Here is a 20862-nt window from a genome sequence, read left to right as displayed (position 1 = left end):
GAAAACTATCGATAACTATCGATGGCGCCGACTATCGATAGTTCTCCTCCTCTAACACAAATGCAGAAATCAGAAAATGCAGAAATGCAGCTGTTGTTTTCTGTTTTGATTGCAAATGCAACTGCGCATGCGCAAAACATTTTAAATAAATCAACTTTTGCTTTTTGAATGAGGTACAAAACGATGGGAAAAGGGTAAGAAAAAGTCCCACTTTACTTTTTTCCCTTCTGGGAATATTTTCCCTCCTGATCGACGGTGCTTTTGGTGGAAGAATCCCCTTGAAATTTTAAGAACTCACTTCGTTCGCTCAATAATTGGGGGATCTTTTATTGATTGGGATTTTTTATTGAAATTTTTTCATGTGAATGTAGACGCATTTTTATTTTTTAAAAAAGTTCCAAAAGTTGGAAAAAAAAATAATTAAAAAAAAGTGATCTGCAGACTGCTGGCAAGTGAGGTGATAAACCTTTGCATTAGCTTTCTGATAAAAAAAAAAGCTTTCCTTTAATTTTTCTCAGTTCTTAGTAGATCCTGTAGTTTAGATTAAGTCCCCCTATTTGTAGAATTTTTGGTAGGATATTTTGAGGCCTAGTTCAATACTTTTGGCCACCCAACGGGTAGAGTCAATGTAACGTTTTGTTCGCGTTATCCGCGTTTTGTTCGCGTTATCCGCGATTTGTTCGCGGTTGTCTTGGACTTAGACCTTGGGCACATTGTGGGGATAAAGAGGCTTTTCGGTCACCAGCAGAACAAGCTAGTAAAGCACCATCTTCTTCTTTTTTTTTCAGGGAACCCAGGCAACTCAATCTATGCGTCCCAACAGCTCAAGCTGAGCGAAGAACAACAAAAGCATCTTCAGCTCTCTCAACAACAGCAACACCAACAACAAAGACAACAACAGAATCAACAAGGTGGGCGTCAAGTGGGCTCGTCCGGGTCTATGTCCCACCATCATCAACAACAGTCCAACAACGAATATCTGCAGAGAAACATCATGACTTGGCAGCAACAATCGCAGATTGCCAACAGTAATCCTCCACAGGGGAAAAGCTCAGGAGGCAGCGGTGGCTATCAGCATTATTTCCCCCAGGTATTTCTTTTTTCTCTCTCTCTCAGGATCATCTTCTTTTCCTGATCTTGACTATAATCTTCCAGAACTTCCTTGATTTCCTTGTCTAACCTTCGTGCTGAAAGATTGAGGACAAAAATTTAAAGATTATCAACCTCCGTGGCCGAATGGGTATCACACTAGGCTTGCACGATCCTCGGCGAGGTCGGAGTTGTTTCGACTCTGTGTTTAAGCGACGTAGCGCGTGATTGGTAATCGGATGGGTGACAAACTGGACCATCGTTTACTGGTGGCTTTTCTTGACCCCACTCAGGCTGAGTGAGGTTAATTTGAGTAGGCGGGTAGCTTGTCCCCGAATGGAGGATAAAAACCCGTCACTAAAGACCTTAGCAGTTATACAGACACGACTGGCGTAGTGGTCTAGAGTCTAGACGCTCACCTGGTAAACAGAAGGATGTGGGTTCGATTCCAGCCGAGGTATAGAATTTTATCCTTATTTATTTGAGAATTTGAATTTGAACAAATAGGAATGGAGCTCTAAGGGTTAGGTGGTAGAGAAAGTCTCCGGCGTTAACCTCGCCTAGTGGTTACCTTCCACTCAAGAGTCTATTACTATTAGAACTAAAACTCTATCGAATACATAACTTACGAGAAAAGTTTGGACTTCTTGAAGAAGTTCTCTTCATATTCCTTAATGTCCTGTATGGACTCATCTTTCTTGCCACCCCGGCCGGTAACTACGGCAAAATAGCCGAGTGCCTTCATGGGGAACAATTTGCCGGCCAAAATCTTCTTGATCCGCTGTGGATCCGAATGGTTCTCCTCCGCCAAGTCAACCTGAAGACAGACGATGAAACTCTTTATCTTGAAATATTAATTTGAAAATACAACATGCGTGTACCAAGTTTCAACTCAATCGGTCCCGTTAAACTCAAGCCAGTTTGAACAATTTGCCGGCCAAAATCTTCTTGATCCGCTGTGGATCCGAATGGTTCTCCTCCGCCAAGTCAACCTGAAGACAGACGATGAAAGATGAAACTCTTTATCTTGAAATATTAATTTGAAAATACAACATGCGATGATGCGTGTACCAAGTTTCAACTCAATCGGTCCCGTTAAAGTTACTCAAGCCAGTTAGCTAGGAAGGTAAATGGTTTTTAAAAGATTGTTCCTTGGAACCGCTTTCGCATTACTTCAAGGCACATTCTTTTCGCCCTGAGCGGGAGTCGAACCCAGCACCTCCAGTTTGCCAGTCACCAGTCGGTGCTTTTGACCACTCGGCGACAAAGGTGGGCTCATGCTGACTTGCTGACTCACCTTGGTTAGCACAAATATGGTGTGCTTGCCCTGCAGATCCATCACGGATCCGAGGTCCGTCACGTTACTTCGTTCAGCATCCACAGAGCCATCTTGAATACATAGAACAATATTCTATTCTATTGTTTTCTTGCTGCTGACTCACCTTATTTTATTCTAATTAGCTGCTGACTCACCTTATTATATTCTAATTAGCTGCTGACTCACCTTTTCTATTCTAATTAGCTGCTGATTCACCTTTTTCTATTCTAATTAGCTGCTAACTCACCTTATTCTATTCTAATTAGCTACTGACTCACCTTTTTCTATTCTAATTAGCTGCTGACTCACCTTGGTCAGTACAAATATGGTGCGTTTTCCCTGCGGATCCATCTGGGATACGAGGTCCGTCACATTACTTCGTTCAGCATCTACGGAGCCATCTTGAATACAGAGAATGATCGCGTTCGGATTGGACATGTGAGTTTGGGTCATTTGACGAATGAGGTCTCGCGTATCAGACGCCATATCTAGAGGGAAAAAATAGAGGAGGTTAGGTGGTAGAGAATGCCCCTAGCAGCAACATCGCCTAATGCTTATGCAAAATCGTCATCTAAATAGACCCGTATTTACGGCGTGAACGAATTGGTATTCCAGAATTAAAGTGCGGGTATTATAAGAGAAAAAAATAAATAAATAAAAAAGCAGACAATAAAAAGGTGATCTATTAATCTATTATAGCGCAAGCAACTGGACTTCTGGTCCTAAGCTTACAGTAGTTTAAAGCAAAACTTAGTTGGTAGTTTAAAGCACTCTTGTTAGTTTAAAGCACTCCTTGTGTATACTTTCAAAGCACTACTTATACTCAACTTACCCTGTGTAGAAGTGCTAATAATACCGGGTAGATCTACCAGCACCATCCTCTGCAATCCAGGCCCTTTCACGCTCATTGAAATCACCTGAAATGTAATAGGACATAAGTAATTCTTCCCTACGAAAACAAAGGGGCGTAAGCCACAAATTTGATTTTATAAGTTTGAACTTTTTTTTTCTTTTATAATTTTGATAAAAGGAACTGTAACCGCTAAGGTAGAAACACACTACCATGTCAAGTCATGGGGAGTCAGAAAGATATAGTTTAAAGTTTTCCTATTATAATATTGTAGGTCTTTTCGTTCAGGACAGCCACACTACTATCAAGTCAAGTGACGTGACGTAACGTGAAAAATGGGAAATCTTCCATCGACCCCAAAGGGAAGGGAAGACTAGGGAAAATGGCATAAGTAATTTTTACCTACGGAAACAAAGGGGCGTTCATTTAAACTTAAAAAAAAAGAAGTTTGATAAAGGGGTCTGTAACCGCTAAGGTCTCGAGGTAGAAACACACAACCATCACGTCACGTGAAGTCAGAAAAATGTAGTTCAATTTTTTTTTCATAATATTTCGTTCGGGACTTGGGTAATTTCGTTCAGGACACCCACACTACTATCACGTCGCGTGACGTAACGTGAAAAATGGGAAATCTCTGAATTACATCTGTCTGACCCCTTATGACTTCACGTTAATCTTACCTCATTGCTAACTGTCTTCCCCTTTCGGACGCTGTTCATCATTCGTCTCTCCACTTCCTTTCTCAGCTCTACCAGGTCCGACTCCTTGGTCAGGTCAAACTCCCGACTGCTATCCTTGAACTGGGCCACATGATACGGACCCTCACTTAACGTCACTTTCACGGGCGATCGAGTCATCATTTCACCACCACCCCTGAAAAAGAATGACCAAGTGTAAGATAAGAAACAACTTTCTTTCATAGATCAAGTAATTGTGACATTTTTTAGGCAACAAAATAAAGCCAAAAAATAAAAAAAAAACTAGGTATTTAGAATCGTTAATGAACTACAAATAAAAAAATAAAAAAAGCTCAATATCTAGAGGAACTGTAACAACGGAGGTCTTATTGTCCCGGAATCGAACAGAGAAAGAGGACAGGATAGAAGAAAGCCAGCCGTTCCGAGAACGAACCTTGGCCGACTACCTTCCAACTTAACTGGCGGACAAGATAAGAGTTGAATTTAATTTGGATCAACTTTGATTAGATTGGAAAGTTAATTTGATTGGATCAACTCTAATCTCGAAGTAAGGCCCAGGACATTAGAGAATAGTGGCTTACCACAAAAAGCCCACTCTGAGGCTTAGGTGTAGGGGCAAAGAGTCGAAAAGATGGGTTAAGCTTATACGGATCTGAAAAAGATAAAGGATGAATGGTGTTCGAGCAGTTGGATTTTACTGCAATTTTTTTTTTTTTTTTCGGAGGAAAAAATTGAAAAATGATCCTCACCAACTAGAACTTTACGTACGAGCGCCGCAGTGCCGATTTGCAGAATCGATTAATCGAGTATCGATTATTCAATAATCGATAAGTTCACTTCGATAATCGATTTTTTTCGTTGATCATGTGAACTGTCCTTTTTTTGTAAACAAAAAAAAAATAACCCCGGGAAATTTTAAAAAATCTTAACAAATCCGGGTTTTCAGCAGAAGTTGAATTTTTCTTCAATTTTTATTTAAACAAAAAAAAATAACCCCGGGAAATTTTAAAAAATCTTAACAAATCCGGGTTTTCAGCAGAAGTTGAATTTTTCTTCAATTTTTAATGGATTTTAACATATTTAACACCTAAAAACACTTTTAATCAGTTTTAAACCCAGGCAGTTAAATATCCCAACTCTACGTACCCTAATAATGAACAATGTCGTGTAATTATGCAGAAGGTTTGTCACCCTATGAAAATAAAGGGAAGCTTGGTCTTGCAGAAGTGAGTTATTCATCAACATGATTTTATTATTCCTTGAACCTAGGGCAAATTCTTGAAATAAATTAAAGGTAAAGTGCTTGCCTTGTAAGTGCTAAGATGTGGGTATGTGAACCTAGGGCAAATTCTTGAAATAAATTAAAGGTAAAGTGCTTGCCTTGTAAGTGCTAAGATGTGGGTATGATTTACGAAGCAGGCGCGCTACAATCCAAGCTAAGTAGGGTGATTTCGCAGCAATTTTTTCTTCTATTAGGCGCTCTAACAATGTTCATGCATGTTGTTCGCTCCGTCCTAACAGTTCAAATTCAAGGTTTTATTATGTCACTCATTCTGTTTTCCTTAGTATTCGGGAGCTCGATCGAGATGAATTGTTCGAGAAAGCTCGCGGTGAAATCCTCGACGAAATTGTCAACCTGAGTCAGGTCTCTGTGCAGCATTGGGAAGAAGTGCTGCTGACTCAACTGTGGAACAAGGTGTCCAACTATGTGTTCGAGACAATATACCTGCCTGCTGCTCAGAGTGGAAACACAAGTAAGTCTAGTTGAGTCAGGTCTCTGTGCAGCATTGGGAAGAACTTTATTATTGGCAACATGGCAACTCAAGTTGCCAATAATAAAGTTTAGATGATTATTAAAAGCCAAAGGAATGTACATCACAGGGTATTTCGAGTATTTTCATATTACTTTCGTTAGTAAAAAAAAGACCAAAAGTTTAGACAATTTCCGGTCGAGATTCAGTGCTCTTGACCACTCGGTTACAGAGGTTTTTTTTTTTTTTCGTTTTTATTTATTATTTTTTCAAGAACTTTAATTAATTTGTTGTCGCACCCTAAAGGCCTGTCGTTCCCTTTTGTCGTGAATTTCATCCGATTTTTTTTCTAATGGCTACAATGTAATTAAATTCCCACTACAAACGACACGATTTTTTTCCGAACAAGTGTGAACGGGCCTTTAACATATCCTCCTCTATTCCGCAGATGCATTCAACACCCAGATGGACATCAAGCTACGTCAATGGGCAGACCAGCAGCTGCCCCTGCAGAGTATTGAGGCAGGCTGGGAGGTCCTCAAGGCGGAATTCGTCAACTTCTTCGAGAAGGAGAAGAATTCGAAAGATCATGACGGGATAAGAGTATTGAGGCAGGCTGGGAGGTCCTCAAGGCGGAATTCGTTAACTTCTTCGAGAAGGAGAAGAATTCGAAAGATCATGACGGGATATTCGACAACCTGAAGGCTGCGGTGATTGAGGAGGCACTCCGCCGACACTCGTGGGAACATAAGGTAGGCCAGACCCGGGGGTTCAACCCTCATCCGGTGAGGTGCTTTTTTTTCCAAGGCCAGCCACTATCAGGTCCGTCTGTCATATCTACCTGATATTGTGTGTGCTCATCAGGTATCAGGTAGATCTGACAGTGAGTGGCTGGTCTAATACTTAAGGTCAGGTGGAGTCTCTCAGACCCTAACCTATAATATTCTTCTGTAAAAACGTGATTTTTCACCCTCTTGATACCACCTTAATTCTAGGACATTTTCAAATTAGGTCAATACCTAAAAAGTTATTGCGTATGCTCATCAGGTATCAGGTAGATCTGACAGTGAGTGGCTGGTCTAATACTTAAGGTCAGGTGGAGTCTCTCAGACCCTAGCCTATAATATTCTTCTGTAAAAACGTGATTTTTCACCCTCTTGATACCACCTTAGTTCTAGGATATTTTCAAATAGGATCAATACCTAAAAAGGTTTTCTTCGCCTTTTCCCGTGTACAGACGGGGTCGGCGTTTTTCGTCAGCCTCTCAATCAGCCCTAACTAGGTTGATTGCTTTAGGCTGACATTTGGTTTACGAAAAAGGAGAATTCGGGCTGGTATAGTCCCCCAGCCAGACTAAGCTGGTCTACTCCCTGTTTAAAGTCCCCCAACCAGACACCAAATATTTCATGAACTATACCTCACTTTTTCTTCCTTCTATTTTTCATTCATTTTCCCCCTCTAAATTGTTTGTTCAAAAAAGTAGTCATTTCAAATGAGCATCCCAAGGATTGATTCCATGATAGATTTTTTGGTTAGTTGAAATAATTACTTGCCAGCCACTGAAGTTAAGCAACGTTACGTGTGGTTGATATCCGGACGGGTGACCATCTGGCCAATCGCGTGCTGCTGGCTTTTCCCTAACCCACTCAGGCTGAAATATGTAGGTGGCTAGCTTGTCGCCGAATGGAGGTTAAAACCCCCGTCACTAATATCCTTAGCATAGGAGTTACACAGAGACGTTGAACCTCTTGAAAAAAAGTTATGATTTTTGTTGATTTGTTGATTTTTTTAACACAAAAAGCCAACTCTGGGGCTTAGGTGTGGGGGCAGGCAGCCCCAAAACGGTTAAGCTTACCAAGGAGTACATAATTCAGGGTTTATACACTTTCCCCAAAATGAATTTCCTAGGTGGTAAATTCCATGACTTTTCCAGGTCTTCTTTATTTTTTTACGATTCTCCTTTACTTTTCCATGACTTTTTGGCCAATTTTCAGATTCCATGACTTTTCCAGGTTTTCTAGTTTTTCCTGATCGTGCATAAGTTTAAACCCTGCTTGAGGGTCATACACCTGCCTAGTAAGTATTAGATCACAGGTTCAATTTCTGCCCAAGGGCAAATTTTATCCTAATCACATAACAGCTTTCTACACTACAACTTTCTCCTTTTCTCTTTAGATTTTCAGATGATAAGACCTCCATTGTTGCAGTTCCCTCTAACAAACCTGAGAAATAATAATAGCTCATCCTTAAACACCTGCCTAGTAAGTATTAGATCACAGGTTCAATTTCTGCCCAAGGGCAAATTTTATCCTAATCACATAACAGCTTTCTACACTACAGCTTTCTCCTTTTCTCTTTAGATTTTCAGATGATAAGACCTCCATTGTTGCAGTTCCCTCTATCAAACCTGAGAAATAATAATAGCTCATCCTTAGGAATTTAGATAGAAAAAAATCTCACCTGATGTAGCATGTTTATAAGCTTGATAGCTGGGATGTATTTGAGTGGGCTGTGATGGAATGGAATTGGGCAATGGCGAAGGACTGCGAGTTCTCTTGTTATTGATGGTGTGCGGAGATGGAATAGCAGTAGCAGTTGTCATTGGTAGTTTATAGATGGAACCTAGAGGGAGAGAATAGTAAGAGGTATCGGTAATAGTTCAGTACTACTGTAAACAAAAGATCTCCCTTCTATAAGGTGATAAAAGGGAGTATTCTTCCTTCTATGAGGTGATAGAAGGTAGCGTTTTTCTTTTTATGAGATGATACATTTTTGTTAACAGTAACCCTGTGCTTTGTATGCTCCTGGTTAACAGGTGTGTAGCCATAACCACAGTACCAGGACAGAATGGACAAAGTGTACCTCATAAACAAATTGTTAAGATTAAAAAGCTAACTCACATCCAAGTAAAAGCCAATGCACATCAGCAGTCTAAATAGGGGCCATGTTCAGCTTTTTATTCAGCTTTAAGTAGTTTCTTTCTTTTTACCCAAGTGTAGAAAAAATGTTGTGTTGTTTATCAATACATATTTTTGGTTTTTTGAAGAGGTCACAGTTCTTGTTTATAAAGGCAGGTAATATTGAGGATCTGGGTACCCCACTAATAGGGGAGAATTCCCTAATACATAGGTACCAACCATTTCTGAAATACTTACTACTATTGATGGGAGCCTGTTGACCAATGTTATTGCTCAGAGGAGCTTGAGAGATGTAAATCTGGGCTTGAGATGTGTGATTCAAATTATTCAACAGGAGAGTATGTTCATTTTTCTCACTTTCAATGCGTTTCCTATTGTCATCATCCAGCAGAACTTTTTTTAGCTGTAAAAACAGTTCATGTTTCTCATCGGCAAACTGCTTCAAAAGATTGTTTTTATCACTAATCTCCTTCTGAACTTTTTCCAGCTCTTCTTTTGTTTTCAGATATTCTTCCTCGAGAAGTTTGCGCTTTTTAGCCAGTTCTTCTTCTTTCTCTTTTTCTTGAATTTCTTCGTTGCGTCTATTGAGGATGTATGTTTTCAATTTCACCCATTGTTGGTTGTCCCTCTCTGTAAATTAAATAAGTACATGAAAATAATAATTAGTGAAGTGTAAAACTCTCAGAAGAAAGCCTTTACAATGTACCCTACAGGCTAACGGTTTGTTCGCGGTATCCGCGGTTTATTCGCGTTATCCGCGTTTTGTTCGCGTTATCCGCGTTTTGTTCGCGTTATCCGCGGTTTGTTCGCGGTATCCGCGGTTTGTTCGCGTTATCCACGGTTTGTTCGCTTTATCCGCGGTTTTTTCGCGTAGTACACGGTTTGTTCGCGGTATCCGCGGTTTATTCGCGGTATCCGCGGTTTGTTCGCGGTATCCGCGGTTTGTTCGCGTTATCCGCGGTTTGTTCGCTTTATCCGCGGTTTTTTCGCGTAGTACACGGTTTGTTCGCGGTATCCGCGGTTTATTCGCGGTATCCGCGGTTTGTTCGCGTTATCCGCGGTTTGTTCGCGTTATCTGCGTTTTGATCGCGGTATCCGCGGTTTGTTCGCTTTATCCGCGGTTTTTTCGCGTTATCCACGGTTTTTCGCGGTATCCGCGGTTTATTCGCGGTATCCGCGGTTTGTTCGCGGTATCCGCGGTTTGTTCGCGGTATCCGCGGTTTGTTCGCTTTATCCGCGGTTTGTTCGCTTTATCCGCGGTTTGTTCGCTTTATCCGCGGTTTGTTCGCGGTATCCGCGGTTTGTTCGCGGTATCCGCGGTTTATTCGCGTTATCCGCGTTTTGTTCGCGTTATCCGCGTTTTGTTCGCGTTATCCGATTCGCGGATTGTTCGCGGTATCCGCGGTTTGTTCGCGGTATCCGCGGTTTGTTCGCGGTATTCGCGGTTTGTTCGCGTTATCCGCGGTTTGTTCGCTTTATCCGCGGTTTTTTCGCGTTATACACGGTTTGTTCGCGTTATACACGGTTTGTTCGCGGTATCCGCGTTTTATTCGCGGTATCCGCGTTTTGTTCGCGTTATCCGCGATTTGTTCGCGGTTGTCTTGGACTTAGACCTTGGGCACATTGTGGGAATAAAGAGGCTTTTCGGTCACCACCAGAACAAGCTAGTAAAGCACCATCTTCTTCTTTTCTTGTTCGCGTTATCCGCGATTTGTTCGCGGTTGTCTTGGACTTAGACCTTGGGCACATTGTGGGAATAAAGAGGCTTTTCGGTCACCAGCAGAACAAGCTAGTAAAGCACCATCTTCTTTTTATTGAATTTTGATATGAATACCTAAGGGTTTTAAGGTTTTCTTTTTCTACAAACCTCAAGGGTTTTAAGGTGTTCTTCTTCTTCTTCTTCTTCTACAAATCTCAACTATTCATTTCACAAAGATTTTACTTATGGTGATATCACAGAGACCTTGCTTGTCAGCTTTTTGCTCAGTAAAAAACACCCATGACAACAAAATGAAACTGACCTTGTTCAAAGTGACACCTCCTCCCAGGGCTCCACCAAGAACCAAATATCTGATTTTTAAAACACCTTTCAAGACTTTGGCAACTACCATAGCATATCCCCTATGTACAGGAGTAGAATACAATGGTATCCTCCTGTACATGAACAGCTGTTTATCACATGAAGACCGAGACAGTTGACTGATGCTGCGGTACTGCTGAACACCATGGTGACATTTCAAAATGACTAGCTTGAGAGCACTCGGGGAATATTTTGAATGACAAATGTGCTTGAACACTGGATTCCTGGGGGGGGGGGAATGCAATAGAGTTAGAAGTTGTTCATGGACCTAAGTACTTAGCTGTGTAGATTTCTTATATTTAAATGTAAAGTCATATGAGTAAGTACTTATTCTTTGAAATCATCCTATCACTAGAAAAATTACATTAAATAGGGGACTATTCCACAAAAGAATCAGGACATTTCCACACCTTGTGCACAAAATATTGAGACAGTTTAATGTTTTTTGACATGTAAAGTGAGGTAAGCACCAAAACCAGCATGGACTTCTTTCTGAAAAAAACTGTTGGTCTTAACTTACCCAAATGAACCCCGAATGAGCTGATCCATGATGAACTGCTTTCCACAAATGTGAAAGGCAAGGAAGGTACCAGGAAAATGATTTGACCTGACACTTGAAGCCTGCTCCTAGTCCAATCTTCAATGAGCCATTAACAAGGTAGCAAATAGGAGGCTATACATGAGAAACTATTGATAAAAGGTAACAATCTAGAAACTAATAGATAAAAAAGATAAAGGATGAATGGTGTTCGAGCAGTTGGATTTTACTGCAATTTTTTTTTTTTTTTTCGGAGGAAAAAATTGAAAAATGATCCTCACCAACTAGAACTTTACGTACGAGCGCCGCAGTGCCGATTTGCAGAATCGATTAATCGAGTATCGATTATTCAATAATCGATAAGTTCACTTCGATAATCGATTTTTTTTTCGTTGATCATGTGAACTGTCCTTTTTTTGTAAACAAAAAAAAATAACCCCGGGAAATTTTAAAAAATCTTAACAAATCCGGGTTTTCAGCAGAAGTTGAATTTTTCTTCAATTTTTATTTTTTTAATGGATTTTAACATATTTAACACCTAAAAACACTTTTAATCAGTTTTAAACCCAGGCAGTTAAATATCCCAACTCTACGTACCCTAATAATGAACAATGTCGTGTAATTATGCAGAAGGTTTGTCACCCTATGAAAATAAAGGGAAGCTTGGTCTTGCAGAAGTGAGTTATTCATCAACATGATTTTATTATTCCTTGAACCTAGGGCAAATTCTTGAAATAAATTAAAGGTAAAGTGCTTGCCTTGTAAGTGCTAAGATGTGGGTATGATTTGAGCCAAGGGTAAACTTTATCCTAGTTCTAGACAGCTGATAAGGAACCAAGAAAGACAGATATCTTTCTTGGAACTTGGAAGAGCTGGCTTTCTCCTGATCTATCCTGCCATCTCTCTTTGATTTTGGAGTTGTAAGGCCTCCACTATTGCCACAAATCCCTCTACAGTTGAGACCTTTTATATTTCAGACTTTTGACTCAAAAGAAGATTTTGACAAGAAAATCAAGGTGCTCAGTGAATGGATAGACAAAGCCAAACATGTTGTACTACACACTGGTGCAGGCATAAGTACATCAGCTGGAATACCAGACTTCAGGTAGGTACCTACCTAAATAAAAAAATAATAATTAAAAAAAAAATGTTATAATAATTATTATTATTATTAGTGGTCCTCATTATTGGAGAAGGAGGGTGGAAGAGCTCACTAAATAGTGAAGATCCTTCCATAAAAAAAAGTGTCATGAACTGATAAATAATGCCTGGGCCAGATCCCCTTGCCTAAGTCATTGTCTCAACTTTGGGCCTCCTTGCTGAAATCTTGGATTTAGGCCCTGATGAGAGTAGCTTGTTAGGAAATGGCATTGAAAAAAAAATCCAAATTAGAAAACCCCCTTTTTTTTCTTTCAGAGGACCAAATGGTGTTTGGACCCTGGAAAAGAAGGGAATCAAGCCCAAAGTCAACATCTCGTTTGACGATGCTGTTCCCACGGTCACTCACATGGCCATCTTGGAGCTTGTGAACCGGGGCAAAGTCCACTATGTTGTGAGCCAGAACATTGATGGCCTCCATTTGAGATCGGGGCTGAGTCGGAAATATCTGGCTGAATTACATGGGAACATGTATGTGGACCAGTGCAATAAGTGTGAAAGGTGAGCAGGTATAGTTAGCAGCAAGGTAGCAAGATAATAAAATCAGGCTGTGTTAAACTGTTCAAATAATGGGATGACCTATCCTTTCTCACAGCATAATTCACTGCACTTACTTTATGATTCTCTCTCTCTCCCTCTCCCTCCCCCTTTTAAAGAGACCCCTTTTCTACTAACTTTTCAGTACTAGCACAAGTGGACAATATTTGCCTATATTAACACGAAATGGAGTTTCATGGTTCAGCATTTTCAACTCAACTTTTCTCCCACTTCCCTTCAACTTTAAGCAAATTTTATTTCATTACATACCAATAATTCATAATTGTATATTTCATCCTACCTTGCAGACAATTTGTTCGCAAATCGGCCACAAATTCCGTGGGCCAGAAGAACCTCAACATTTCCTGTCCATACCGGGGGTTTCGACCTTGTCGGGGCACCCTGCATGATACTATTCTCGACTGGGAGCACAATCTGCCTCAGAAGGACATCAACATGGGCGACTATAACTCAAGCATTGCCGATCTCAGCATTTGTCTGGGTAAGTGTCTTCTGAGTTTTCTAAAGTGTTTTTTTAGAAAAACTAAGCAAAATAATAATACCAACCTCTGTGGCCGAGTAGTCAAGAGCACTGACTCAACCAGGAGGTGCCGGGTTCGAATCCCGGCCAGGGCGGAAATTTTCTAACCAGACTTGTCCGTTCTAAGATAGGCATGGAATCATGACCACTAAATGAGGAAAAATGGTCATTTTTTTAGTTTATTTAGTTATTAGTTTATTGGAAAAAAAGTGCTCATAGCTCATACAATGTAAGTGTAGCCATGTGAGTGCTACCGGTACCAATAAAAATATTATCCATAAGTAAGTACTGCTGTATTATCATAATGTCATTTCCCACTTGTTTGACTGAAAAATCTTTACCTTTACTTTCACAAGTCTCAGACCATGCACAGAACCTCCCCTCCCATTTCAATTTTGCCCAGAAAATTTTCAAGAGTGTGCCTAAAAGCCTCAGTATTTGCAGCCTAAAGCCCTTGCAACATGAGAGACCAACACTGAATACATGTACAACATAGTAGGATACAATGTTACATAATATGTACGATTAAAATAGAAAATATTAGAAAGTGTTGTTTATGCAAATGCAGGATATACTATTAGGTCATTCTTCCAAAATATTAGAAAGTAAAAGACATATTTAAAAAAAAAAATAATAAAAAAAAAACATGTTCTCTCTCCCTCATGTACCTATATGGACCATTACCTGAATCTTTTGCTGATTTGCTGCTCTGATCAGCACGTTGCTGCTGCTTTAGTTCTGCAGCAGCAATGGCCTCATCCAGCTTAGCATTCCACCAGTCTTTGACCGACTGGAACTTTGAGCCTCCTGCTTGCACCAGTCTTGGATCTGAAAGTGGAATTAAGATTAACTGTCCAAGATCAACTTTCTTACTGTACATAGGTAGTTTTACAAATGTTTCAGGGCTTTTGTGGGAAATTACCTATAAGGTAGGTAAAATTGAATTTAGATATGAATACCTAAGGGTTTTAAGGTTTCCTTTTTCTACAAACCTCAAGGGTTTTAAGGTCTTCTTCTTCTTCTTCTTCTTCTTCTACAAACCTCAACTATTCATTTCACAAAGATTTTACTTATGGTGATTTCACAGAGATCTTGCTTGTCAGCTTTTTGCTCAGTACATGTGCAAAATTTGGTGCAAGAAAACATTTAGAAAAAGGAGGTCTTCACTACCACATTTCTTCTGTTAAATAGGTAGGTTACCTACCAATCTCAATGTCCTTCATTTTATCTTTGAAGTCTATCATCGAGCCACGTATAGCTTGCCACTTCTCAGGGTCAGGAATGTAGTTTTGCATCCAATCTGTGCTAGGGAGAGACTCTTTCCATTCATTGTATTTCTGAAAATCAAAAAGAAAAAAGATACTTAAATTAACATTGTTTCATTAATTTCTTCAGTATGTACTGTTTTAAGCTTTACTAATGAATACTTTTTTTTTACTGATAGTACTGAGCCAGCCTAGTTTGCTTGGAGGCTAGTAACATTTCTGGCTTGTAAGCACTAATTTGTGAATTCCCACCTGAAAGCACAGACCGTAAACAAGGGAGCGCGAAGCGCGACCCTATGCACAACCCCGCGAAGCCCCGGGAGCGCGCAGCGCGACCGTAAACAAGGGAGTATTACGTATGCAATGTGCTCAACAATCAGCACATGGGAGTGCGCTAGGCCAAGTTCCATGATGGGCTTTTACCCGAGTAGGTACTCTAGCACCTAAGGCTTTAATAACAGGATTCTCACTTAGTGAGCTCTTCCACCCAACCGAATAATAGGTATGATAAATAGAAAGTAATAATAATAATAATATTCCATTCTGATCCTCCAGGACAAGAAGGCGGACCTGTTCATTCGGGGCTACGTGGACGACATTCTGTCCGGCGTAATGAAACAGCTGAACCTGCCCATCCCCCAGTACGATAGCACCCTAGATCCCGCTCAAACCCAATCCAGCCCTTACCAGATCGAATGGACGTTGAGTAAAGGCGACGTATCGAGCGTGAAGCGAAAGTACGAAGAGAAAATGCGGGACAACAAGAAACGGAAGAAGGAAAGCGAGGAAGATGCAGAAGGAATAGATAGTAAAGACGTGAAGGATAGTAAGAGGCGAAAAAAGATAAAGGAGGGAAATGGGAACATTAAGAAGGAAAGCACCCATGAGAAAGGTGAAGAAATAAACGATAATAGGAGACGAAAAAAGATAAAGGAAGAGAAAGAGAGTAACAGCGCTAAAGCGATTGACAACATAAAGGAAAGCAAGGAAGATGAGAAAGGAGATGAAAGAGGAGATAGCGAAGAAGGTAAGGATAGTAAGAGACTAAGAAAGATCAAGGAAGAGAAAGAGAGTAACAGCGAAAAGGCGATTGGGAATCCAAGTAGCATTGAATTTAAAAAGAAAAGTGAAGAACCCCTATCAAAAAAGGGAAGTGAAGAAGAATTGGAGCCCGGGAAAAGGCAGAAGAAAGAAATCAAAGAAGAAAGTATAGAAGAGGGAGTCAAAGACATTTCAAGCAACGAAGACGGTATTAAAGGTAAGCGAGAAAAAGATGTAGAAGAGGAGGAAGAAGAAGAAGATGTGAAAAGAGAAGTTGATAAAGTGAAGAGTGAAGAAGTCAGAGACGAAGACAAAATGAATCACAAACAAAAGGAAACTAATGGACACCCATGTGAGGTGAAAGAAGAGGAAAAACCGCGTCTTAAAAGTGACCAAGACAAAAACAGCAAAACGGTTAGCAAAAAATTAAAGGGGAAAATAAAAGAGACGAATGGGAAACCTATTAATGTGCCAAGTGCTGAAAGAGAAAATAAAATTCCTGATAGTGAGGCAAAGAAAGGCTTCAAATCTTGAGAGCACTCGGGGAATATTTTGAATGACAAATGTGCTTGAACACTGGATTCCTGGGGGGGGGGGAATGCAATAGAGTTAGAAGTTGTTCATGGACCTAAGTACTTAGCTGTGTAGATTTCTTATATTTAAATGTAAAGTCATATGAGTAAGTACTTATTCTTTGAAATCATCCTATCACTAGAAAAATTACATTAAATAGGGGACTATTCCACAAAAGAATCAGGACATTTCCACACCTTGTGCACAAAATATTGAGACAGTTTAATGTTTTTTGACATGTAAAGTGAGGTAAGCACCAAAACCAGCATGGACTTCTTTCTGAAAAAAACTGTTGGTCTTAACTTACCCAAATGAACCCCGAATGAGCTGATCCATGGGCGACGTATCGAGCGTGAAGCGAAAGTACGAAGAGAAAATGCGGGACAACAAGAAACGGAAGAAGGAAAGCGAGGAAGATGCAGAAGATGAAGGAATAGATAGTAAAGACGTGAAGGATAGTAAGAGGCGAAAAAAGATAATAAAGGAGGGAAATGGGAACATTAAGAAAGAAAGCACCCATGAGAAAGGTGAAGAAAAAAAGGATAATGGGAGACGAAAAAAGATAAAGGAAGAGAAAGACAGTATTAGCGCTAAAGCGATTGACAACATAAAGGAAAGCAAGGAAGATGAGAAAGGAGATGAAAGAGGAGATAGCGAAGAAGGTAAGGATAGTAAGCGACGAAGAAAGATCAAGGAAGAGAAAGAGAGTAACAGCGAAAAGGCGATTGGGAATCCAAGTAGCATTGAAAGTAAAAAGAAAAGTGGAGAACCCCTATCAAAAAAGGAGAGTGAAGAAGAATTGGAGCCCGGGAAAAGGCAGAAGAAAGAAATCAAAGAAGAAAGTATAGAAGAGGGTAAGCGAGAAAAAGTAGAAGAGGAGGAAGAAGAAGAAGAAGATATGAAAAGAGAAGTTGATAAAGTGAAGAGTGAAGAAGTCAGAGACGAAGACAAAATGAATCACAAACAAAAGGAAATTAATGGACACCCATGTGAGGTGAAAGAAGAGGAAAAACCGCGTCTTAAAAGTGACCAAGACGAAAACAGCGAAACGGTTAGCAAAAAATTAGAGGGGAAAATAAAAGAGACGAATGGGAAACCTATCAATGTGCCAAGTGCTGAAAGAGAAAATAAAAGTCCTGATAGTGAGGCAAAGAAAGACTTCAAAGCAAATGGCAGAGGAATGAGTAAGTCAGAAAAAACTATGGAAATTGATGATTTAGAATTACAAGATGTTAAAGATGACGAAGTAGAATTAAACAATATTAAAGAAGAGGGCAGTGGTGCAAGCGCCAAGGTGAATAAGTGACGGTCTTAGCTTCTCCTTAAAACATATTTTGTGTTTAGTGTATCTCAGTATAACTAGTATACTCCTTTACGATCGTATAACAACGCTCGTATAACAAAATAGAATCATGGTGTTGAAACTCGGTCTCCATAGAGAGATGTAAAGACTGAGTGAGATGTAAAAAAAGAACTACGCTTTTCAGTGAACTACTCGGTTTAGTGAGTCAGATTCTAGCTCCCTGTACCTATAAGGTCGTTAGTCTCTATACCTCTATAGGTAGAAACAGAAAATAGTTCCTATAGGTAGTAGGGAGTTGAAAAGTGAATAGCATAAATTTTTATTTTTTTAATGGATTTTAACATATTTAACACCTAAAAACACTTTTAATCAGTTTTAAACCCAGGCAGTTAAATATCCCAACTCTACGTACCCTAATAATGAACAATGTCGTGTAATTATGCAGAAGGTTTGTCACCCTATGAAAATAAAGGGAAGCTTGGTCTTGCAGAAGTGAGTTATTCATCAACATGATTTTATTATTCCTTGAACCTAGGGCAAATTCTTGAAATAAATTAAAGGTAAAGTGCTTGCCTTGTAAGTGCTAAGATGTGGGTATGATTTGAGCCAAGGGTAAACTTTATCCTAGTTCTAGACAGCTGATAAGGAACCAAGAAAGACAGATATCTTTCTTGGAACTTGGAAGAGCTGGCTTTCTCCTGATCTATCCTGCCATCTCTCTTTGATTTTGGAGTTGTAAGGCCTCCACTATTGCCACAAATCCCTCTACAGTTGAGACCTTTTATATTTCAGACTTTTGACTCAAAAGAAGATTTTGACAAGAAAATCAAGGTGCTCAGTGAATGGATAGACAAAGCCAAACATGTTGTACTACACACTGGTGCAGGCATAAGTACATCAGCTGGAATACCAGACTTCAGGTAGGTACCTACCTAAATAAAAAAATAATAATTAAAAAAAAAATGTTATAATAATTATTATTATTATTAGTGGTCCTCATTATTGGAGAAGGAGGGTGGAAGAGCTCACTAAATAGTGAAGATCCTTCCATAAAAAAAAGTGTCATGAACTGATAAATAATGCCTGGGCCAGATCCCCTTGCCTAAGTCATTGTCTCAACTTTGGGCCTCCTTGCTGAAATCTTGGATTTAGGCCCTGATGAGAGTAGCTTGTTAGGAAATGGCATTGAAAAAAAAATCCAAATTAGAAAACCCCCTAAAAAAAAAAAAAAAAAAATGGCGGACAAGATAAGAGTTGAATTTAATTTTGATTAACTTTGATTAGATTGGAAAGTTAATTTGATTGGATCAACTCTAATCTCGAAGTAAGGCCCAGGACGTTAGAGAATAGTTTAAGGCTTACCACAAAAAGCCCACTCTGAGGCTTAGGTGTAGAGGCAAAGAGCCGAAAAGATGGGTTAAGCTTATACGGATCTACGAATTGTTAGTTCTTGATCTCAAAGTGAGGCAATGGATATTGGAGAATACTACAACATGGGGTAAATATGACCTAAGGCTTACCTGGGGAATATCCTAGCCTGAGCTATCATCTCGAGAACGCTGGTCTTCCCAGCACTCTGATCCCCCACTACTACAACACGGGGTAAATGGTCCTGGGTCTGGTAACTTGTGTCGTAGTCACTCAGCTCATCCAGCACTTCCGAATACATGTCTATCAGAGATTTCTTTACCTGAAAAATGAATAAATGCAATTTGTTTGTGTTATTGCATAATACAATTTTTTTGACCCCACCGAAAAACGAACCCGGGTCTCGAGCGTGCAAGGCGAGTGCAGTGACCACTAAGTACACCATGGGAGCTGACGATCTTGTGTGGCTCTCATGGTTCATAATTGTTGAAAAATTTTCTCTGAAGATCAGATTTTCCACGAGACTGAATCCTGAAGATTGTAGACCAAAATTTTCAAAAATGTCGGCTGTGGCGTGGCTCACCCCGAATCGGTTTTATGGGATTGCGGCTCTCGAAGGTAAGGTCAGTGGCCACCCCTGGTTTATTCTATTCTATTCTTTCCTTTCTCACCTTTTTCATTTGCCGTCGATCCAAGGTGGAGGATTTGAGCAGCAACTGTTTGCGGAGCTCCTTGTTTTCCTTCTCTAGTTTCTCCAGTTCCCGCTGGTAGCGCAGTTGTGTCTCCATCATCTCCTGATGCATCTTGTCAATACGCTCCTTAGCGTGAAGATTGTCCGCGCCCCCCGCCGTATTGCTTCCCGAGAACGAGAGGGCTTGCACTGTGGTCTGGTTGGAGACCGCTGTCGGAGAGAGAAAGGGGGTGGTTAGTTGGACGGAAGAAAGGGTTGTGCCCGTGTTAATAATAATAATAAATAAATACTTAAAACACACACACAACAATTATTAAAAAAGATAGAGCTGTGACTACGAGTAATTGAACTTTGCAGAGGTTTTTTTTTTTTTTTTTTAATGTGGTGTGATGGATTTGAACTTTTGAACTGGAAGAACTGAGGTCTGTCTTATCGTTCCAGAATCGAAGAGAGAAGGAAGACAGGACATGAGAAAGCTAGCCGTTCCAAGATCAAACCTTAACCATTTAGTATAAACTTTACCCTGGGTAGAAATCAAACTCGCAACCTAGCCGTTAGAAAACTACGCTACTCTTCAAAGCCAAGCCGTTCCGAAAACGAACCTCTTGGAACCTAAAAGCATTGAGTTATCGAGGTAGTGTGGACGGTTCAGTCGACATCGATCGATGACCGGCAGTCGACATCGATCGATGTCCGGTCGACTATGTGTGAACACACCTTATGAGCTATGAAGCCACCGTTCCGAAAACGAACCTCTTGGAACCTAAAAGCATTGAGTTATCGAGGTAGTGTGGACGGTTCAGTCGACATCGATCGATGACCGGTCGACTATGTGTGAACACACCTTATGAGCTATGAAGCCTGAGTCCTGGGGAAATAGAATAAAGAACTACCAACCTGTTTTCAAATTGTGCACTAACAAATTCGCGTCGCGTGAACCTATAAAAAAGACAAGAGGGAGAGAGATATCAACAAGCATGGAAATGTAAGCACAGACATCTAAAGAACTGAAAGGAGAGAGAATTAGAAAGACACTGGTCTTGGGTGAATGAACTAAGCCTCCCTAGAAGAAGAAATGGAGAGACCACTAAATGAGGAAAAATGGTCATTTTTTTAGTTTATTTAGTTATTAGTTTATTGGAA

The 20862-nt window shown here is 40.1% G+C and overlaps 2 protein-coding genes across 2 annotated transcripts; one reads left to right on the top strand and one right to left on the bottom strand.

Annotated features, from left to right (window-relative positions):
* Nucleotides 1-1678: 1678 nt before the first annotated feature.
* Nucleotides 1679-20658, bottom strand: LOC103506150 (dynamin-like 120 kDa protein, mitochondrial; the record flags this gene model as incomplete). The annotated part of the gene is made up of 7 exons (XM_026821278.1): nt 1679-1906; nt 2717-2895; nt 3240-3324; nt 3938-4130; nt 19181-19350; nt 19700-19929; nt 20617-20658. Coding segments are annotated over 7 exons (1091 nt in total), but the record flags the coding sequence as incomplete, so codon positions are not given.
* LOC103506149 (NAD-dependent protein deacetylase Sirt7) lies at nt 11725-17976 on the top strand. Its single transcript, XM_026821277.1, has 7 exons — nt 11725-11919; nt 12220-12347; nt 12659-12901; nt 13246-13439; nt 14196-14287; nt 15299-15533; nt 16774-17976. Exons 1-7 carry the CDS (start codon nt 11854-11856, stop codon nt 17661-17663), a joined length of 1848 nt encoding a protein of 615 aa, XP_026677078.1. The 5' UTR covers nt 11725-11853; the 3' UTR covers nt 17664-17976.
* Nucleotides 20659-20862: the final 204 nt, after the last annotated feature.

The sequence above is a fragment of the Diaphorina citri genome, unplaced genomic scaffold (genome assembly GCF_000475195.1).
Source record: "Diaphorina citri unplaced genomic scaffold, Diaci psyllid genome assembly version 1.1 scaffold219, whole genome shotgun sequence".
In the NCBI taxonomy this organism is placed as follows: domain Eukaryota; kingdom Metazoa; phylum Arthropoda; class Insecta; order Hemiptera; family Psyllidae; genus Diaphorina; species Diaphorina citri.
Note: the sequence above shows the minus strand (reverse complement) of the source record. Positions and strands in the feature narration are given on the sequence as shown.

What these genes read in the sequence shown, in the direction of transcription:
- LOC103506149 (XM_026821277.1), top strand. Translation starts at nt 11,854, where the DNA reads ATGTCGTGTAATTATGCAGAAGGTTTGTCACCCTATGAAAATAAAGGG. An exon ending in CGATCTCAGCATTTGTCTGG is followed by an intron (nt 13,440 to 14,195) that starts GTAAGTGTCTTC and finishes TGCTCTGATCAG; the next exon opens with CACGTTGCTGCTGCTTTAGT. An exon ending in ACTGGAACTTTGAGCCTCCT is followed by an intron (nt 14,288 to 15,298) that starts GCTTGCACCAGT and finishes CTGATCCTCCAG; the next exon opens with GACAAGAAGGCGGACCTGTT.